Raw genomic sequence first — 22258 nt, 5'->3', positions numbered from 1 at the left:
CTTAATCTTTGGTAGCTCTTCAACCACAAAAGAAATGTGGGATGCCCTTGTAAACCGGTATGAGGGAAATACTCAAATTAAACGAACCAAATTAACCGGTTTAGAAGCCAAATTTGAAACCTTTAAGGTTGAAGATGGCGAAAGCATTGAGGATATGTATAATAGACTTATGCATATCCAAAATGAATTTACCGAATTGGGAGAACCACTTTCTAATAATAAAATTGTAGGAAAGCTATTGAGGATCATGCTCATGAGAGACAAATGGTCCGGCTTGGTGAGTGCGCTAGAAGCAATTCAAGGCACACATGACTCATTCACACCGGATGACCTCTATGCACACTTACGAAGCTTCGAAGAGAAACTTCGGCAATCCGGAAACCCAAAGCAAAGTTCAAAATTCAAAACCATGGCCTTTCCGGCACAAAACCAAAACCCTTCTAGCTCCTCAAACACTCGTCTCTCAAATAATCAATTTATAAACAAAATTGATCATGAAACCTCCAAAAACACCCTTCTCCTATCCAAAATGTTTCAAGACATGCTTGATCTCGAAAGAAATTACAACAAGGAACGAGAAGAGAAGAACAAAAGAGTGATGTGCTTCGCATGTCATAGAAAAGGGCACACCATTCAAACTTGCTTCCAATTAGACGGGTACAAGGCCAAGAAAAAGGCCAAAGCCTTGCAAGCCTTATTCTCGGATGAGAGCGAGGCGGAGCAATCCAACTCAGAGTCGGAAAAGGAACAAGAGACAAACCTTGCATTGATAGCAAGTGTAGATGAAGGTCTCTCAGCAATTGATGTCGACTCGATTATCGCAAGCAAGAATATCACCGATGAGACCACCATCGAATTTCTTAAAGACCTTGTCAAATCAAGGAACATCAACAAGGAAGGTGATGAAATTGAAGCCTCAACTAGCTCCGCTAATGAGGTACATTTAAATTTTGGTCTTAATGATCTTGATACCGAATATGAATTGACCGATGAGGAAGAAGATGGTGAAGAATATAATGGTTCAATTAATGAGACCAAACATGACTTGTATACCAATCGGTTAGAAACCAATGATACAAGCAATTTCACAAATGAGATTCTAACACGGTATGATGATGAACCTAGGTGGCAATCTCTCATTGATGAGTCCAATAGAATCTTGGTTGAAAAGGAATGTATTATTCAAAAATTGATTGCTAAAAATGACATGTTAGAATGTGAAGTTAGGAATCTAAAAACATCGCACATAGGTGAAATAGGCATATTAAAGGTTAAAGTTCAAACCTTAGAGACCGAAAATAGGGCATTGAGATCTCCTAGTGAATTTTCAAATGTCACTAGTCTAGATCCTTACTATGTGGATAGTTTGATCAATGGTCAATCTTATCACAAAATGAATAAAATTGGTCTTGGATTCGAGAAGGGTCAATCCTCATTTGAATCTAACCACATACAAGGCCCAAAAGGAAAAGGGAAACATACACAAACTTCAAACACCAAAAATTTCAAACTTAAGTTTAAATGTGATAAGTATTATACTTATCAATTTTTTACCAAAAAGGGTAAAACTCCCTTGAACAAAGAGTCACCCGAAGTGAAACCTTCTCATACCTCACATGCTAAACCACCAAATTATGCATTTAGGTACAATTACAACAATAAAAATTACAAGAACAAAAATAATTTTCAAAATAGTGATAGGAACACTTTTAATCCAAAAGGGTCAAACAAAACCTATTTCAAAGGACCCGATGGATGGTTTTATGAAATCAAAAACAAAAATGCTTTACAAAATTAAACTCAAAGAAATGGTTTAGCTAGAGATGTTCCTCAACATCACAATAGAATTGATTCTAACAAAACCAAAAGTGTCACATCTAGAGTTGCAAATAGGTCTTGTGGTAGTCAAAAGAGTAATTTGCATGAAGTGAAATACCAATATCAATCAACTTTCAAACAAGGTTCTATTACTCAAAAACAATCAATTACATTTTGTAATTATTGTTGCAAAATTGGTCATACCTCTTTAGAGTGTAGGTTTAGGAATAGAAACAACAATCCAAATGTTGTTTGGGTTCCTAAAGCTAAACTAGCTTAAGTTCATACAAAATCTCCCCTAATTTATTCAAATTGCTAAAAACAAAGGGGGAGATTAAACAAGGTAGGAGTGTTTAATTAAATCTCATAAAGAAATTGCTTGGATCATTGATAGTTGTTGCACACAAATTTTATGGATTATCCAAACTCTGAATGATTATGAAATTCGCTTCCGCAATATACCAATTATGTGTGACAACACTAGTGCTAAAATGATTTTCAAAATGTGGTTCTTCACTCTAGAACTAAGAACTCATATATATTGACACCAAAAGTCAAATTGTCAATATTTCACGAAATCCTTGAATTGTTGAGTCTCATGAATTGTGAACTTGTTAAGGGTTTGAATGCAAAAATGTTAATTGCTTGAATTGCTATATCTTGAATATTTGGTAATTGTTGTTGATATGCATGAGATGTAGGAAATTTTGTGAATTGCAAAATTGTTGAATTGTATGAATTGAATTGTGATATGCATGAATTGAATTAGTGATTGACAATCCATGTCTTCTTTAAAATTGTGAATTAAAATGGAATTGTCAATTGTCTTGCATGTTAGAGTAATACCCTCAATTATATTTCAATTGTGATTTATTGAAATTATATTGCTATATTGAGGGGGAGTGCATAATTTGAGGGGGAGCACTTTAAATTAGTGCTAATTTTTCACCCTTTCGTCGATTTCCAAAAGGGGGAGAAATTGGTACAAATGGCTTGACATGCAAAATCAAAATTGGATTAACTAATTTTTGAAAATTTTCGATTTATGCACTTACTCACATTGTATGTTTTTGCAAATCGCCAAAAGGGGGAGATTGTTGTTCGTACAATAATCTTTTACGGCTATTTGACTAATTTGCAAAAACATACAATTATTGAATTTTACGATTTCTTCTATTTTGAGAATATGTAGGTCCAATAAGAGTAAGAACTGCAGTATAATATGCTTGGACTGAAGAAATCACGAAGAATTGTATCAAGAATACAAATTGTAAAATCAGAAACTTGGTAAAGTATGTGTGAGGTTGATTAAAATGGGATAAAACGTTGGTAACGTTTTCAAAACGTTGGTAACGTTGAATAGCTACAGAGCTACTAAAGCACAGCTGTACAGTACCAACATGAAACGTTGTAACGTTTTATAGATGTCAGAATTTGAAGTACAGCTGTGCCAAAGATTGAAATTTCAAATTTAAACGTTGTAACGTTTTCTAAACGTTGGTAACGTTTTGTGAGACTTCAAAAGTCTGAAAGCTTCACAAAAACGTTACACAAACGTTTTGAAAACGTTATAACGTTTTGTTGAGCTGTCAGACAACTAAAACCATAAAATCGCATTTGAATTAAACGTTGTAACGTTTGATAAAACGTTGGTAACGTTTTATGTCAAATAGCTCATTTTTGAGCTGACACTATAAATAGATGAGTGATATTTCTTTCTCACTGACCTCAGCCGACCCTAATCATTTTAAAAGCGATTTTCTGAGAGCTTAGCCTACTCCATTGTTGTGAGAGCTTAAAACTTCAAAATCCCTCAAGCAACCTCAAACCTACTTCACTAATCTCTAATTAGATTAGGTTAGAGTGATCTATTGAGTGTTTCTCTTGTTCTCGAGTAGCTTGTGTGACTTCCCTTGTTTGTAAGGGCTCGCCGGCGCTCATCTCTCGTTGGCCGTGACTTCCCGTTTTGTAAGGGCTCACGGTTCACAATTGTAATCCTTTCATATTGGGTAATAGAAAGGCGCACCTAGAAAGAGGTTGCGACGCCCCAAAGACGTAGGCCTTTGTATTGCCGAACTCCGTTAACATCCCGGAGACGTAGGCCTTTATATTGGGTAATATTGATTTTGCTGAGAGAAGCATATAAGGGTGGGAGAACTGGAGTTGAGAGTGACACGAGGGAGAAACATTTGGGTGAAGGGAGGAAGAAATGAATTAAATGATTGCAAGGGGGAATTTCATGTATATACTTCCGGTTAAAATTCAGGGGTACATTAGTCATTTTTGTTTTAAAAATAATTAAATAAAATATTAAATAATTAGAAGGGGATATAAGCAAGAATGTTAAATTCTGATAGGTATAATGGATATTATGATGGTTTTATGGGATATTGGCTATTTCAAAAGTTTGTATGGGTACACTGGAAATTTTCCCTAAAAGAAGATCCTTACCGTCCCCGAGAAAAGAATGAAAAACTTATTAGTCTAGAAGTATCATACTTAAGTGCAATTATGGCTTTGATGTATCTTGCTAATAATACAAGACCTGATATTGTTTTTTGTATAAATGTACTAGCAAGACATAGTTTTGATCCAACACGCAGACATTGGAACGGAATTAAACATGTATTTCGTTACCTTTGCGGGACATGTGATATAGGATTATTTATCAAAAAGATACAAAGTCCAAATTAGTTGGGTATGCAGATACTGAATATTTATCAGATCCGCATAAAACTCGATCACAATCCAGATATTTGTTTGCATATGGCGATACTGCAATTTTATGGCGATCGACAAAATAGACTTTGACGGCAACATCATCAAATCATGACTAATTAATTGCTCTATACGATGCTGGTCGAGAATGTGTCTGGTTAAGATCAATGATCCAACACATCTAGGAGGAATGCGGGCTCGAGTCAATCAAAGGAAGCCCAACAGTACTATATGAAAATAATGCAGCATGTATTGCTCAAATCAAAGAAGGATATATTAAAGGTGACAGAACCAAGCACATCTCGCCAAAATTCTTCTCAACTCATGATCTACAAAAGGATGGCTTGATAGATGTTTGTCAAATCAGATCAAGCGACAATTTTGCAGACCTATTCACAAAATCATTGCCAATAAAAAATTTTGAGCAACTTTCACAGAAGATCAGCATCCGTCGCTTAAAAGATATACATTAAAATGAGGGGGAGTATTATACACGATGCACTCTTTTTCCTTTCACTAAGTTTTATCCCACTGGAGTTTCTTAGTAAGGTTTTTAATGAGGTAGCATAACTGATTCGAAAATATCAGTTAATTCAAATTGGTCATGAATCATGAAGTACCAAATTAATATTTTTCATGCAGTACAATATTAATAGTGTATAATATAAGATAAAATATCTAAGGGGGGTGTTATGAAATAATAACAGTAGACATTTCACCTTCTCCACCTCATCCACTTTCTAATATATTTAATTTTTGTATTTACTCTCATGTTAATTGTATGGCTTTTTATTTGCTTTCTCTAGCATCTAAATATAGGTTTTATAAGTGGTTGAAAGATGACACTGATATGGAGATATAATATAGAAATAAGATTTAGCCTCTCCCTAGTTTTGTTTTGTTTTGTTTTATTTTATAATAGAGTAACTACTGGAATACTCCCAATCGAGTTTGGTGCCTATTTGAAATATAAGGAGTCCGCTTTGAGATCTGTACCGGAATAAAAGAGAAAACACATATTTCTATTTTTTTTCCTGTTTTGAGAAAGGCCCTTAGGACTTAGGAGACAACACAGTTACACAGATTTCATTCTACACAGGCCAGTACAGCATTTGATCTTATTGCAAACAGAATAAGTATGAAGGAAGCTAATTCGCAAGGTAAAATAACTTATTCTGAATTAACTTACATTTTACTCCTAATTGCTTCCCGTCTGACAGTTAAATATGAAATAAATAACTTCCCCCGCCTCGTGCTCCACAACCAAACTATCATATAATAAAAGTCAGTAAACAACAAGAACTTGCAAACATGCACTGCAACTTTATGCCAAGATTTAATTTAACAATATTACATAAAGAGTTCTCTATATCACATTTACAAGCATTGCAAAACAAGGTAATAATCTAAAAAATAAAACAAGCTGGATAAATCTCCAATGTTTTCTCTTCCACCTTCATTTTACTTTAGCACAGTGAAAATCCAAAAACAAATAAAATAAAATAAAATATTCTAAGCCACTAAGGATCCTATAAAGAAATAGATGGAGAGGAAACATTGCAAAAAGTTTGGCTGCACTAAAACATCCCTCAACCACATGTATCCAAGATATGTAAGAAAAAAGAAGGAAAAAAGTAATTGTTTCTCAAAAATTTAGCAATCGATGTGACCCCTCTTTAAAATCCCCTAAAAAGAATCTAAGAACAAAAAGAGCAGCAAGAACAAAAAGACCCATTACTCGTACTGGTAGCAGTACTAGTTTTAACAGCCTCATTGGTATCAGAATTCTCATTAGTAGTGGCAGTTGTGTCAGTAACTGTAGGATGTTCCTCTTTATCAAGAGTTGCCATTACCTGAGGCTGTGGCGGTTGCGTTAGCTGGTCCGAATTTGAAGAAGGCGGTAGTTCAGGTTCAGGTTCTGATTTGGATTCAGATTTGGGTTTATCTGACACGCTTTGAGAAATGGCAAGAGTGGGGAGGTCAGCTTGAGGTTCAACATTAATTGTATTGGTTCTCTCATCTCCTGTTAGTCTGGAATAACATTTGTGTAAAAAAAAATTTAATAAAGAGATATTAAATAAAGAGTGAGGCTATGGTACTATGCATAGCGCAGATTAGTCCGTACTACAGATCAATATTTTCATTTTCAAAATTCAAATAGTCGATCTGAACCGTTCAACATAAATTTTCTTATGAAAATGTACTTGCATACTAAAATTTACATTTATTTAAAAAAAAAAAAATTTAGATAGGTAGAAAATTATTACTTTTGAATGGTCTAGAATCTTTAGATCAAGTGATTTTATACCTATCTAAAAGAATACTAAGAAAATTCTAAAAAATGTAAAATTTGATTTACATGTACATTTTCATATTGAGATCATGTTGAATGATTTAGATTGATTGTTCAGACTAAAAAAATGGAAATATTGATCCATAGGATGGACCAATATGCACTATGCATAGTGCCTTAGCCTCACTTTTTAAACAAACAACAATATCATTTGTTTAGAAAAATAGAAAGGAAAACACAGAACTGAAATTTGGCACAGCTCTAGTACATTTTATCGGGATAGAAAGGTACTGATAAGAATTTTGGTACTTGACAGATTTTCTTAGGACTTTGCCTTTTAAGCTTGTTTTTTTGTACTTTTTGATGGGAATTTATAATTGAATTCTAGCATTTCGAGTTCTTTGGTATCAACACTGCTCTAATATATCTCTGTACCAGCCATGGCTGGTTTGTGGTGCTACCAGCTATGGATTGGAACTACAGGCTGTCTATTTTGAATAATTCATTGAAAGGAAGAAAAGCTCCATTCTCTGTAATTACCTTTGTTTTACTTTTGATTCTAGTTGGGATTTTGTAAGGATAATCTTGTATCTCTTTTATAAGGTACCTTCAACTGAAAGCATTTACGTACCAGCGTAGTATATAACAGTACCAATATACAAAGACTGGTTTACTTATATGTAAAGCTAACACAGAACACAACAGGTGTAGTGGTATTGATACCAAGAATATGATGTTCAGTAAGAAGATATATAAAAAAAAAATTACATGTAGTTACTGGGCAGACATGTCATCTAGTTTATAACTCACTCCTATATATCTTTATTTTTACCCAGAATCAAGAGAAATTTTTTCATTTGTCTGTACTGGTAGTTGGTATAATTTCAGTGAAATACTTTTTGGAAAAAATTTCTATGTGAAGGATAGAGATCATACACTACAAATTGTAAAAGATACAAAATGAAAGAATATGGATCATACACTGGAAATGCGAAGGACTGCAAGCTACTAGCACTACTGTCTGATCGTTGCAAATTCGCAGCACTGACATTCACTAATTTTCCGCAATCTGTCACCAATTCCACGTTATTTTCCTTCACAACCTCATCATTTTCACCTTCTCTTGTCTCCTCCAGTGCCTCCAGTGGCCCTCCAAATCCCACAAAGCTCAAATCTGACACTATCGAGATTGCCGACCCAGGCGAATCTGGTGGCAAGCCATTAAAACTTGCATTCTCTAGAGTAAAGCTCGAGTTGCTAATATTCAGACTAAAAAGTGACTCAGCCGAGGTCACACTCCATTCCAATGGTGCTTTTGACTGGGTTGTGAATATCGCGGTAGGGATACGATTACCATCCTGCAAAGCCAGCACGTCAGAGCAATTTGTTGTCTCAACCGGGCGAGTAGAGAAACACGGTTGTAATGTGGGTATTAACAACGGATTCGGATTTGAATTCTTGTGAGATATTGCACTGTTGGTGATGGAAATGGTGTCTAATTGGATGAAATCATTGTCTGAGTCTGAGTCTGAAGAAGAAGAGGTGGAAGAAAAAGATCGGTATTCTATCTTATCAGGTTCGTAATGCAAGTCGGGTTTCAGTTCAAAGGTGAATGGCTCATATTTGTTGTCTTCCTTTTTGTCTGATAAATCCTTGTCAGGGACAGTTATTTGTTCCATCAGGGTTTTCAGTTATAAATTTTCTCTAAGAGATGAGTTGCTATGTGCTTGTGTTGAGATGTTGGTTGGTGCGCGGAGGGTTTATTGAATTTTGTCTATAGAGAATCCAACAATTATCTTCCCTGTTTATAAAAGAAAAGGCACAAGTATGTTATATTTCCCAGATTACCCCTCAATATATCACATACCATTGAAAAGTTAAAGGCATCACATCTCACATGTTACCACTAACACCTTGTTTGGATGGAGAGTAGAGGAAGGGAGGGAATGGAAAGAAAAGAAAATTTTCTGTCAAATAGTGTTTGGTTGACAAAATTATGTGGGAGGTGAAGGGTAGAGGAGGTGAAAGGTTTAACTTTGTATCATTGTAATCAATAGAATCGGTTTCCCTTCCAAATTGGGGTGTAACAGATGAAAATAAATTTTGTTGTAAATATTTTAGAAAAAATAACACAAAGCCCAACCATATATCTTATCTATATAATTCTCATACAAGTTTTTTGTCACAATCCTATAACAGTCATCAAATTTCTCATTAACATTCTAAATTTTAATCAACCAAACAAGAAATAAGACGGAAAGAAAAATTATATTATTTTTCCTCATTAATCATTCAAACACAAAGAAGTTAAATACGTTAATGTTCCTTTCTATTCTATTTCATTCCCTTATATTCTTCTCATCCCCTTTCTTCCTCTACTCTCCATCCAAACAGAATGTAAATGGTGCTAAATACCCCCTATTTTCCTCAATTACTTGCGGAAAATACCAGATACCCCTCTTTTAGCTCATTTGTGTAAAAATAAAAAGTTAGCGTAGAGGATTGTTTGTGATTATTTTGAAAAAAAAAAAGTAGAAAAATGACAGGTAAATTGGAACTTCATGATTTGCAGTATACATTGCCTATATTGTATTAGGACCAAAAATATGTTCCTCTTTTGGAGCAGTATACATGATATTTTGCAAACATTTGCAATGATACACTTGAGTTAATCTTAATTGTTGATTAAGGAAATGGATATTGATTCTTTGAATAATGTATAGGTAATGGTCAGACTTTTAATTTTATTTGCTTATAATTTTAGAAATTGCAAGTTGCCTAGTATGATTATTCTATATGAAACGATTGTTAAAGAAAAGATTGTTAACAATATGAAAATATCATCTGAAAGACTAAAACCTTCCATTTCACAATATATGAAGAGAATGACATAATATTATTGGTATAGGCTCATTCCATATTATGTCAGCAATTACATAGTGGCATACTGTACAAAAATGATTACTCTGTAAAATGCAAGCTACTAGTATGTTATTCTGCTTGAAATGATGGTTGAACAAAAAGACTGTTTACAATGTGAAAATTTCATTTGAATCTCTACTTTTACAAATATATGAAAGAGTGGCATTTATTTATTGATATAGGCTCATTCTACATTCACTGATATGAAAGAATGGCATATACTTTTGACATAAGTAGAATTGTTCTGATACTGTAAAATTATCATTCGGCTAATAATGTAGTATATACTACAAAACAAAAATGTTATATTGCTAACTGGAAATTACCATGCCTTTTTTAGCAAACCACAACATAAACTGAGATGAATGGTATAAAAGCTAAAATCAAAACTAATTTACAAAATTCTATTGAAATGCCAAATTATTGAATTAGGAATAGTAGAACCATCATCGTTATGCGTTCCAATAACCCACATTGTACCTTAAAAGAGTTGTATTAAATGCAGGGGAAATTTGAACAGAAAATGGAAAACAAATACTAGAAACTAGAAATTCATATATCAAAACCTGGAAAAAAAAACCTACCATGTTAGGAGAATTCCCTTTCGAGGCGACTACACCATGGCGGAAGCCACCAATCCGCTCTTCTCCTCCAATTTTTTTTTTATCTCTTCTCCTTCAATTTCAAATTGCATAACACACAAAAAGCGCAATGTAATGAGAAAAAACTGCCAAAGCTCAAAATTTACAGGGAAATTATCGAATCACGCAAAGGTATTAGAACATATAAATTTCAAAATATTTAGTACTTCAATTCTTTTTTTTTCGGGAAGGAAAAGGGTTTGAAAATGAAAAGACGAAGTGGGGAAATGGGGGTGGGGTACGCGATTCGTGAGATCCCCTGTTGTGCCCAATGAAAAAGGTCAACTCATGTCACACTGAGGGTCAAGCACGTAAATAAATTTGTACACGTGGTGTCGAGAAAAATGGAGGTGTGTGTACTGGTATTTTGTTTCGTACAGGGGATAAATTTGTACATGCCTTTTTTTAGCAAACCACAACATAAGCTGAGATGAATGGTAAAAAAGCTAAAATCAAAACCAATTTACAAAATTCTATTGAAATGCCAGATTATTGAACTAGGAATAGTAGAACTATCATCGTCATGCGTTCCAATAACCCACATTGTACCTTAAAAGAGTTATATTAAATGCGGGGGAAATTTGAACAAAAAATGGAAAACAAATACCAGAAACTAGAAATTCATATATCAAAACCTGAAAAAAAAAAACCTACCATGTTAGGAGTATTCCCTTTCGAGACGACTACACCATGGTGGAAGCCACCAATCCGCTCTTCTCCAATTTTTTTTTTTTATGATCTCTTCTTCTTCAATTTCAAATTGTATAACACACAAAAAGCGCAATGTAATGAGCAAAAACTGCCAAAGCTCAAAATTTACAGGAAAATTATCGAATCATGCAAAGGTATTAGAACATATAAATTTCAAGGGAAATTCCAAAATGTTTAGTACTTCAATTCGTTTTTTGTTTCGGGAAGGAAAAGGGTTTGAAAATGAAAAGACAGAGTGGGAAAATGGGGGTGGGGTACGCAATTCGTGAGATCCCCTGTTGTGCCAAATGAAAAAGGTCAACTCGTGTCACACTGAGGGTCAAGCACGTAAATAAATTTGTACATGTGGTGTCGAGAAAAATGGAGATGTGTGTACTAATATTTTGTTTCGTACAGCGGATAAATATAACGGGAAGCGGAGCAGCGCGCATGACTGATTGGTGGGTCCGCTGACTGGTGATAGGAGAGATTGTTGGATGGACCTGGATCATGGGCATGCAGCTATAGTTTGTTTATGTCGATTGGGCTCTTGATGCGTGTTGACTGGTCCTCCGTAACAAACTTTATGCAAACATTCGTGCGTCTATGCAATAGATAAATTCGATTTTCAGAAATAAATTAATTAGTTTTAAAATTTATGATTCAAATATAATACCACGAATATAATTCGATAATATCTTTTTCAAAATAAAATTCTGAATACTACGAATCGGAATACAAAAATAAGATACTTGTAACTATCATTGAATAATATGAACTTGAATACTTCCATCCATAGAATATTGTCATATGATATTTGATCTCTATGTTTCTTTTTATCGTAGCGTATTTTCTAAAAATAGTATCATATTAATTCAATTAATAAAGTTTTTATTTGTTGAAATTTAAATATAAAGAAAAATAAGTTTGGCACAGTCACACAGTTACAAATATATATATTTTTTAAGCTTAAAATTAGTAGAATTATAACCGGTTAGTAAAAGCTAGCAAGACGAGATAAATAGCTACAGTTTTCCATATTGAGGCACATTTCTTAATAGGTCGCAGTAATTAAAAAGTTAAAGTTGAAAGATGTACAATTTTGAAAAAAATACAATACAACTTATATTATTTGCAAAATTCGTAAATAATACGTGTAATAAACGAATAATTCACAAATTAATAAATAAGTTGTGAACTCATTTGTCTGGTGCTAAATATGAATAATCAGCAAATAAATCACAAATTTTGTCACTGTAGTACACACAAGCTTGTATGTATTTTGCACGACCCTTGCTTGTTTGCACATATTACTTTTATTTCTAAATGATATCTCTTCCAATTAGACTTTTGATTATTATAAAAATGATATCATACATGGTATTAAAGTTTTATAATATCGTAAAGATTAGGCCGCCTAAATTACTCAAGTATATTTTTGGCTTCAATTAAAAGAAAGCCTGATCGATCCTTTTCTTCCTATAAAAATGATGGTTGTTTTCTAGCTTGTATTAATAGTCTTAAAAAAAAAAGTATGAACAACTTGATTTTCGACTATATATATATATATATATATTTTCATCACAGTGATAAAAAATTGATTTTGCATTTTAAATAGATAGGTTTGCATTACATTCTCTCATTATAATAAAATGAAATGAATATTTTTCTTGCACAATCTAATATATAGTTTTATATTATTAACTTTATTTAAGCCTCATTCATATAGATTAAGAATTATTTTTATCACAAAAAATACTCTAATAAATATAACGAGTGAGAGAGCGAGAGAGCAAGAAGATGGGCGACTTATCGAAAGAGAGAAAATATGCTCTTTATTACATCGACGAAAAAGATACAATAATTTTGGAAGTTGGTTTATTTTGAAGAAAAAAATGTTAGACAACACGAGTACACGAACATCAATAAAATAAAACAAAAATAAAAACACAAAAGTCTCCATATAACATTTTCTAAAACACTTCCTTTTTCTTCCATTCGAATGAAAATAAATGAAAACAATGCACAAGTACCAAAAAGTTTCCATTTTTTTTTATCTCCTACAAAATATAAAATAGGAAAAAAAAGTAATTCCGAACAAAAATGATAATAATATACATCAAAATAAATTAAAACAATATTTTTATAAAAAAATTCGGTAAATTAAATTTTAAATATAAATAAATATTTTTACTAGAATACTAAAATAATTGCATACTAAAAATTAATACAATTAACAACATTCTAAAGAGGAGAAGGATCATAAAAAAATATCAGCTATTTATAATAATAAATAAGAAGAAATAATAATACGGGGTTAGGGGATAAATAAAAATGCTAATTATGCGATATAAAATAGAAAATATTTACGTAGTATAGATTCTCAGATAAAGGCATAAAGCTCACCAACTCGGGAGCCACAGGGAATCATCTGCATCTGTGGGTCCACAAGTCAGTGAAAGTAACGGTATCGTCAGAATGGACCGTGCTTATAATTAATTAATTATAATACAATTTATTTTCCTCCTCTCTCTCTTGCTAAACATAAACCCTAGCTCGGCTTGTTTCTTTCGCCTTCCCCGAACAAAATATCAAGAGAAGGGGGGCAGAGAAAGACCGAGAGAAACAAAATGGATATGGGAATGGGACAGAACGACTTTGATCGCTTGCTCTTCTTTGAGCACGCTCGCAAGCAAGCTGAAATCACCTACGCGCAAAATCCCCAGGATGCTGACGTAAGCCCTCGCCTCTTTCTCTTTCTCTTTCTCTCTCTAGGCTGTTCTTTTTCGATCGATTCAGGGACCAAATCTGATTAGGTTACATTTTGCACCTCCGCCCTCCAGAAATGTAAATCTGATGTTGTTGATTGCCAAATAATGAAAAGGATTTTGTTTTACCTAGGTTAATTTAGTATAATTGCTAGTCTAGTCAACCAATTTCTTATCTGTAAATTACAACTGTATTTGTTCACTTTTTTCAGTGATTCTGTTGTAATCATGTTATATTCTTTTAATTTATTTTGTTAAAGAATCTCACAAGGTGGGGAGGTGCGCTTCTTGAACTATCACAGTTCCAGAGTGGTAATGAAGGAGTGAAGTATTTAGAAGGTATGACAACCTGAGAAACTATATTAACAGTTTGTTGTTGGATCATAGCTATTTACATCTGTGTTTATTCAATTTTCAATGATAATTAAAATTTACTTCTTAGTGGAAAGATTACTTTATAAATATTTATACTGTTGGTATATATTTTTTGTTGGGTGAGAAATATCTTGGTTCATAAAAAGCAAAAGTAGGAAATTTTTTGCAAGATGGTATAACCGAATTTTACTAAAATATACCAATGGCTTCAATTCTTGGGACATTCAGGCAATTTTAAGATCTTTCAATTTTAACTGTACAGTAAACTTCCCTAGAAATTGCTAATTTTATTTTATTCCTTTGCAGATGCTGTCTCAAAGTTAGAGGAGGCTCTTGAAGTAAACCCAAAAAAACATGATGCTTTATGGTGCCTCGGCAATGCCTACACTTCTCATGCATTCATCATACCGGAAATTTCCATGGCTAAGGTGTTCTTCGATAAGGCAACTGATTGCTTCCAACAAGCTGTCGATGAGGTATGCTATTCCAACTATTCTTGACAAAGTTACCGTACCAGTTCCTTTTGAGATTGCCAGGTTAAATGTAAATTGCAAATGAAGTTTACACTAATACCCTTGGTTGAAAATTAGACTTAGACATGAAAAGTTAAAATCAGTTTGGTAGTATGAATTGCTGGCACAGCTTAGAAGAATAAAAATAAACAGAAAATACCAAATTCCGTCATTTGTAAAGATAAATTTCTAATAAATTGGTAAATTAATAAAATAAGATACAACTAATGTAAGCTGTTCATGTAGTGCAGGAATGCATTTTTTTTTGTCTGTTTTGGAACTGACATGTTATTTGTTGTTTTCTTCAAAGGATCCTTCAAATGATCTGTATAGGAAATCTCTAGAGTTGGCTTCTAAGGTATTTTACTTTGATCTTTCTCTAACACTTATATAACATTTTTCTTGCTTGTACTTGCAAAATGGTAACAACCTTGTAAATGCCCACAAAACATAGGAATTTTTTTGTGAACCCTACACTAGTCCCATCTTACATTTTTTAAAAGGTTACCCAAACAATTCCTTGTTTGCTGTAGTGTATGCTGTTATGTATAGGTCTGAGGCAAAAACAAATGGGGGAGTAAAGACCCTTCAAAATGAAAAAGCTGTTGTAGATACCTCTCTTCACCATATTTTTTGCAAAAAAGGGGAAAACAAAAATTGAGCAACTTGCGGGAGGTGTGGTGAATAAATCTTGGTGCTTTATTTTTTTGACAAAATAAGGGTATGCAGAGGGCTTAGGTAAACTTCTTATGGTATTTTTGACACTTAGGATATGCATAAAACTTGTTTGATACTTCAATAGAAGTTATTCCCTGAAAGTGTTTTGCAATTATTTTAGGCTCCTGACTTGCATGTGGAGCTTCACAAGCAAATGGCTGCAAGTCAAACTACCCAAGCAGCTGCTTCCTCTGCATCTGGTAGCAAGGTATTTTAATTCAATTCAATATTCAAACATTGTAGGTAATATTAGAAATTTCTTACTTTCATGGTTTTTTTTTTTTATGAAGCCACAATCATTTCATCTAACGTTGATTCTTTCTTATCTTTTCCTTTTTTAGGCGTCAAAAAAGGGTAAGAAGAAAAAGGCAAACAATGACTTGAAGTATGACATTCTTGGTTGGGTTGTGCTTGCTGTTGGTGTTATTGCGTGGGTTGGTTTTGCCAAGTCACACATGCCACCACCGCCTCCTAGCCCCATGTAAGAAGAAAGATAGGAACCCTAAAATAGTCGGGTCGAGTTCTATCTTGAGAGATTGATAAATCCTGGTCCGAATACTTTTTTTTTTGGTTTTTTCGGTGTTTTTGCAGGGAATAGAGCTGGTTTATAGCTCATATGACATGAAATGTTCGTTATTAAATCTGAATTTGTCGAGCATGAATTGATTAGGTTTATTTTTTCCTCTTGTTTTGGTTTTATTATGTTTTATTGTATGTTTTGAATTGAGATAAAGTAGAGATACAGTAGAGAGAGAGGTCACAGAGAGTACATGGTTGAATTTATCTAATATTGAATCTGATACTGGCGCGTTATTAGTCACCTGTGATAGTAAAACAACTATGTTATATATACATGTAAAATTAAATGTGAAATTTGTATGAATTTTATATATAATAACACATGGTGATGTCATATGTTGGAATTGATGAGAGAGTTTAGGATGAAATTATTTTATGCGACTAATAGGTGATAGCAACATTTAAAAAGTTTTCATTGAATGGATGGCATAATTTTTCATAATTGTACAGGATGACAAGCGTTGATTTGGGAATAATTATGGGATTTCTGTATGATTATCAATGATTATCAATTAGGCCGTGTGAATAATTTTCCGAATGGTATTCTACTTCCAAACGTGCTTTAAATCGTCTTTAGTGGTGAATAGTTGGAATTTTTTTCATAAACCATAATTAATAAAAAGAATTTTACGGAACCAATATGATTGTTTTTTTTTTTCAAAAACCATAAGGACCGTGAGGTTCCCACGGTGTAATTTTTTTATAAAATAGAATTTTTTAAAATTTTTTTATTTTTTATATTAAATATTAGAAATATTGAATATATTTCTTTGAAAATAGATGAAATACAATATAATTTGATTTATTAGAAAGACTGAAATAAATAACCCGGATCAATATTTTTCAGGTTGGATTTTTCGCTGCTGTAAGAAAAATTAATATATTTCTTTATATGTTATTAGAAAAAAAAATGCATAGATTCTGAGTTATTGATCCTGTTTCAAAAGTCACTTCTAGGTAATCCAGAAAATATTGTGATCATTCTAGGACATTTAATTTATAAAAAGTTATATCTATTTTGAGAATTCTTTTTGAATAACAATCATTAAATAACTTAAAAGTTTTTGTTTTTTTTTCAAAAATAGATACAACTTTTCATAAATTAAATGTACTAGAAAGATCACAATATTTTTTGAATTACCTATAAGTGACTTTTGAACCAGGATCAATAACTCAGAATCTAAGCATTTTTTTTTTTTAATAACACATAAAGAAATATATTAATTTTTCTTACAGCCGCGAAAAATCTGACTGAAAAATATTGATCCGGGTTATTTATTGCAGTCTTTCTAATAAATCAAATTATATTGTATTTCATCTATTTTCAAAGAAATATATTCAACATTTCTAATATTTTAATAAAAAAAATTAAAAAAAATTGAGACCGTGGGAACCCACGATCTGAAAAAAATTTCTGTTTTTAAAAAAAAAAAAAAAATGAGACCGTGGGAACTCCACGGTACTTATGGTTTTCTCAAAAAAAACCAATCATATTGGTTCCATAAAATTCTTTTTATTAATTATGGTTTATGAAAAAAATTCGAATAATTGGACTGGCCTGGCCTGTTGGGATATGATTATAGGTATATGATTGAACACATAATTGTTTTTTTTTAGAGCTGATTGAACACATAATTATAGGTATATGATTGGACACATAAATAGTTTGACAATCAAATTTCATCTAAAATTGTTCGATAATGCAATTTAAGGACTGTTGATTTCGAATTGTTGCAGTTTCATCACTTTCATGCAATTCAAGGATCGTTGATTTTGTGGATTGTTGAAATTTTAAATTGTTAGAAATTTATTTTAAAACTCAAAATTTAAATAATATTTATTTTAATATTAATGGTTTTTAACTTTATGAATTATGGAGCTATTTGTGAATTAGTTGTATGATCCAATTTTCATACAAAAGCTCTCTATTCCATTGCCACAAAAGATCGAATCAAATATATGTGGTATTTGAGCTGTGCATGACCTTTATGTTACTATTCTTCGGTTACTATTTATTTTAATCAATTGAAGAATTACTCAATTGAAATATGCACAAGCAATTAAATCATTTGTCCGTTTGAGTTTTATTCATCAATCTCAACGTCTATTTTCTTTAAAACATTCAAACGGTAATATAATTGAATATCACTTTTTAATAGTCATGAATGCACAAATTGATTGATATCTATGGTTTTGCTTATAAATAACACATATCATTTGAAGAGCTATCATCTAATAATGGATATACTCTCTTCTTCCTGTTAGCTCCATATTTCATAAATTCAATTTCTATTCTCCCACAAATAAATATTTTATTTATAGAAAACATATTATTCTGCTATCATTGTTGAAAGAAGCTACATCAACCTCTACCACGGTTGCGCCCGCAGGTAGAGGAATACCGGCGTAACTTGAGGCAAGTTTAACCGATTATTCCTGCGTTTAGGACGGGAAGTTGCCTTATGTTCGCGTTTTGCAGCTCCGGGTAATAAAGTTTTAATTATATTCTTGATTATATTTTTAATATAATTGTTATTTATTTTATTGATCAAAATTCAGATTTAAAATTAGTTGGTTAGTTCATATTTTTCCAACATAAATCACCTCATAAAGTGTGTTTCGGATCATAGTTGGAAAGTAGAGTGTATTTCTGAACCAAAATTTAAAATTAGTTTGTGATTTTTGTAAAATAATCCTGCATTATCTGATTAAATTCTGATGAAGATCCAATTTACGGATCGGAACGAACATGTGTCAATATTTTTATCACTGATTTGTCACTTCCTTTTCACACGGGTAGCAAGTGAACAACTGTCAACTGACAACCTAGCACTGCATTGCTCTTGTTTTCCCGAGGATATAAGCTCTCATTAAATTTCGTGTCGTCGTACAAAAAGCTTATCCAGAATAAAATAATTTACATATTTGACTGCGTCGCTACTTTTATATACTTATCTAGAAGGAGAGAATTTTTTTTCAGCAAAAAATATTAAAAAAAGGGAGAAACCAAAGAAGTATATTAGATTTTTAGTTGATAAAAGGATCAGTAGAGTTTCTATCAAATTTAAAAATATAAAGTTTGAATTCTTCCTATTCGAATCAGTTTTTCTATTTAATTTTCTCTATTAAATTATAAAAAAGATTTTACAAAAATAGATATAATATCTTAAAATTTAAATATAATGGAAATATTCCATCGACTTTTTCAATGCTTTTTTATATTTTATTAGAGATATATAAAATAATTCCCTTTATCTATGCATCAAATTGGAAAAAAAAAATGATAATTAAGTTTGGATGGGTAGAAAACTTTTTTATTTTTAAAATTAGTAGAAATTCTATCAATTTTTCTACTAATAAAAAATCTAATGTAATCTATCCACTGTCTTTTCATTTTTATTAATTTCTACCGAAAAATATTTCTTATAACGAAGGTTTCAATATCACTAACTTTTATGCTATAAAATACTTAAGTTTATTTTGTCATTTGTAATATAAAAGTCAAAATCGAAGATTCAATTTCAAGTATCTTATTTTATTTTTATAAGAGGAGGAGGGATCAAGTTACAACAATTTTTGAGTTACAACAAATTACAACAACTATTTCCTACATTTTTAAAGTCCAAATCGTCGATCCAAACCGTTAGATGTGATCTCCACAATAAAATGTGCTTCCATACCAAATTTTACATTTTTTGAAATTTTTTTACTATTTATTAAGATGGGTACAAAATTCAATGGTTTGAATTTGACTAGTTTTTGTACCCATCTTAATAAATAGTAAAAAAATTTCAAAAAATGTAAAATTTGGTCTCCAAGCACATTTTATTATAGAGATCACATCTAACGGGTTGGATTGACGATTTGGACTTTAAAAATGTATAAAATAGTTGTTGTAACTCAAAAATTGTTGTAACTTGATCCCTACGTGGAGGAAGTGATTAAAAAGTATCATTTTTTAACTTAATTCAAAATAAGATTTGCAGAGAAACTAAACTTGATCAAAATTTACGAAGTAATTTTAATAAAAATGAGTAGATTTCTAAAATTCGTAATAATGCAGGTAGAGAATTATTATTAGAGGAAATGAATTCAAGTTAGGGGTGCAACGGATCGGATATTATCCGACCTTATTTGAATCCATATTAGAAAATTCAGTATTCGTACATATTCATATAATATTCGATCCATATTCATATTTGAAAAATAAAAGCAAATATGCATATGATTTTATCACTATCCAATCCGTATCTGACTCGTTTGCACTAGGGCTACAAACGAATCAAACCATATCAAACTTACTCCTGTTTGAGTTTGAATAAGGTTCGAACCGAACTGGTTTGATTTGTTTCAGAACAAACTTCAATCGAACAAATTAATTGCGATTTTTTTTCAAATTTTGTTCGAATTGAATTGAAGTCAATTGAATCATGAACTATGGATTTTTTTGACAGTCACTAGTAGTTTATGTATTAGTTTTCTTCATGTGAAACAAAATTCACACGGTTTTTTTTTATCTTTTATTTTTACGAATTCACACTGATGAATTATGGATCAGTCCAAATTTTCCTTACCTTTTACATTGCTGGATTAATTGAAATCACAGTATAGATCTAGTCAAATAGAACTTATTTCTATTGTTAATTTGTTACATTGCTGAAGTATTTTTATATTATAAATTTTATATTAACAATTTTGAACTTTGATATAAGTTTATTTTCTGCATTATTAAAGATTGATGGTTGAAGCTATTAGTTTCATTATTTGAGATTTGAATCTAAAAAGTTTATGAACCAATTTCGAACGAATTATACTCAGGTTGAGTTTAAGTTGGAATAAGATTCGAATCAAACTAAATTTATTTTAGAACAACTAATTTCGAATCAGATTAATTACGAACTGTTTTCGAATCAAACTCAAATCGTGAACTACAAACTTCTTGTGCAGCGCTAGTTATGCACCCCGAATTATTCAGGTACAGAGTTTTTTCTTGCGAGTTTCGCGAACTTTACTTCCTGGAGTTATGTAAACGCGGCATTTCCTGATTTGTTGAATCAATATAACCATATAACATCCTGATCATGGGATCCGGAGGAGTACGAGAGCCCGTGGTACCCGCACCACGTGTGCGAAAAAATTCGTGCGTAACGATCGCATTTTTGAAATAGTACGCCTCCAGTGTTTTTACTATTTTCTCCATTTAAAATAAATGGACACCTCCATTCTGCCGTTTTCATCCTACGGCCACCTATGACACATCTTTAAAAGCAACTTTTGAATAAAAGAAAATGTAACATCTCCTGGGCTACAGTCTTTCGAAAATTTTCATGTATAAAAACCTTCGTTTTTAGCTTAGTTCCGACGCGCTTTCAACTGCCATAATTTCAAGTACAATATGTATGTTCACAGGATAATATGTGTATGTTCACAGGATAATATGTGTATGTTTACAAGATACTATGTATATGTTCATAGAAGGTGGTCCCCAACAGCTGTTACGCGTTTTTAACAGCTTTCACGCGTTTTCATCTAGAACCACGCGGTTTCATCTACAGAACATCCATTGAACTTGTTTATAGGATTGTTTTCATAGTATTACATGATCTAATGAACTTGTTTATAGAATTAGTGTAAAAAGTCCGGAAATTTTCGGAGGACTGAGGGCCGGGGACTGTTAGCTGCTTCCTTTGAATAAAATTATAATTTTTTTTATAGATTAAACTTTCAAATTGATTATTTTAGCACAAGATGCTCTCAAAACTTAGATTTTGGTTGAGTGCCAAAAAAATGACATAAAATTACTAATATTGTTTAAATAATTCCTCATTATGTTTATAATCGTAAAATTTAGTTGGATATTTCATTTTACAAAGGCATTTTAAATATTATGCAACTTTTATGTTGTGTTGTTACTTGCCAATTCTTGATAAACTTCATATGATAACAATGGGTGACAACGAAAAATAAGATACAAGAAATGAAATCAACATGGTACTCAAATCAATTTGAAGATTTTTTATGATTTAAAATAATTATTTAATTTATTATTTTTAGATAAAACCCATAGTAACCCGTCAAATAATATATCAGAAACTACTATTATTAGTGATTAAATTTGTCTGTACTATATAATAAACATATAGTCTAAATTAGGAGTGAAAACGGCATGAATAATATACGATATGTATTTCAAAAATTAGATGTGAATGTCTGAATATCCGTGTA

The 22258-nt window shown here is 31.9% G+C and overlaps 2 protein-coding genes across 4 annotated transcripts in view; one reads left to right on the top strand and one right to left on the bottom strand.

Annotated features, from left to right (window-relative positions):
• LOC144564064 (mitochondrial import receptor subunit TOM20-like) overlaps window positions 1-16219 on the top strand; it is a 65370-nt gene extending 49151 nt beyond the window's left edge. The window contains exons 2-7 of one of the 2 annotated variants that reach the window (XM_078313569.1): window positions 13709-13817; window positions 14111-14189; window positions 14532-14701; window positions 15048-15095; window positions 15576-15662; window positions 15796-16219. In XM_078313569.1, the coding sequence (XP_078169695.1) occupies window positions 13713-13817; window positions 14111-14189; window positions 14532-14701; window positions 15048-15095; window positions 15576-15662; window positions 15796-15939 (633 nt within the window). In that variant the 5' untranslated portion in view covers window positions 13709-13712 and the 3' untranslated portion in view covers window positions 15940-16219. Of the gene's footprint in view, window positions 1-13610; window positions 13818-14110; window positions 14190-14531; window positions 14702-15047; window positions 15096-15575; window positions 15663-15795 lie in introns of those variants that run through there. The other variant, XM_078313568.1, reaches the window with a different exon arrangement.
• LOC144564287 (uncharacterized) lies at window positions 5909-10520 on the bottom strand. Of its 2 annotated transcripts, none has more exons than XM_078313875.1 (3): window positions 10332-10520; window positions 7811-8630; window positions 5909-6567 (listed from the first exon to the last, which is right to left on the bottom strand). In XM_078313875.1, exons 2-3 carry the CDS (start codon window positions 8506-8508, stop codon window positions 6234-6236), a joined length of 1032 nt encoding a protein of 343 aa, XP_078170001.1. In that variant the 5' UTR covers window positions 8509-8630; window positions 10332-10520; the 3' UTR covers window positions 5909-6233. The 2 variants fall into 2 exon arrangements, with proteins under 2 accessions (XP_078170001.1, XP_078170000.1); XM_078313874.1 differs by having other exon boundaries at window positions 10336-10520.
• Window positions 16220-22258: the final 6039 nt, after the last annotated feature.

Source organism: Carex rostrata, chromosome 13 (genome assembly GCF_964058835.1).
Source record: "Carex rostrata chromosome 13, lpCarRost1.2, whole genome shotgun sequence".
NCBI classification, from domain to species: Eukaryota; Viridiplantae; Streptophyta; class Magnoliopsida; order Poales; family Cyperaceae; genus Carex; species Carex rostrata.
This window is presented reverse-complemented; position numbering and strand designations above follow the sequence as displayed.

Coding starts and splice junctions, on each gene's coding strand:
- LOC144564287 (XM_078313875.1), bottom strand. CDS start 8,508: ATGGAACAAATAACTGTCCCTGACAAGGATTTATCAGACAAAAAGGAA. Junction 6,568..7,810: donor CAGTCCTTCGCATTTCCAGT/GTATGATCCATA, acceptor ATGTTATTCCAG/ACTAACAGGAGATGAGAGAA.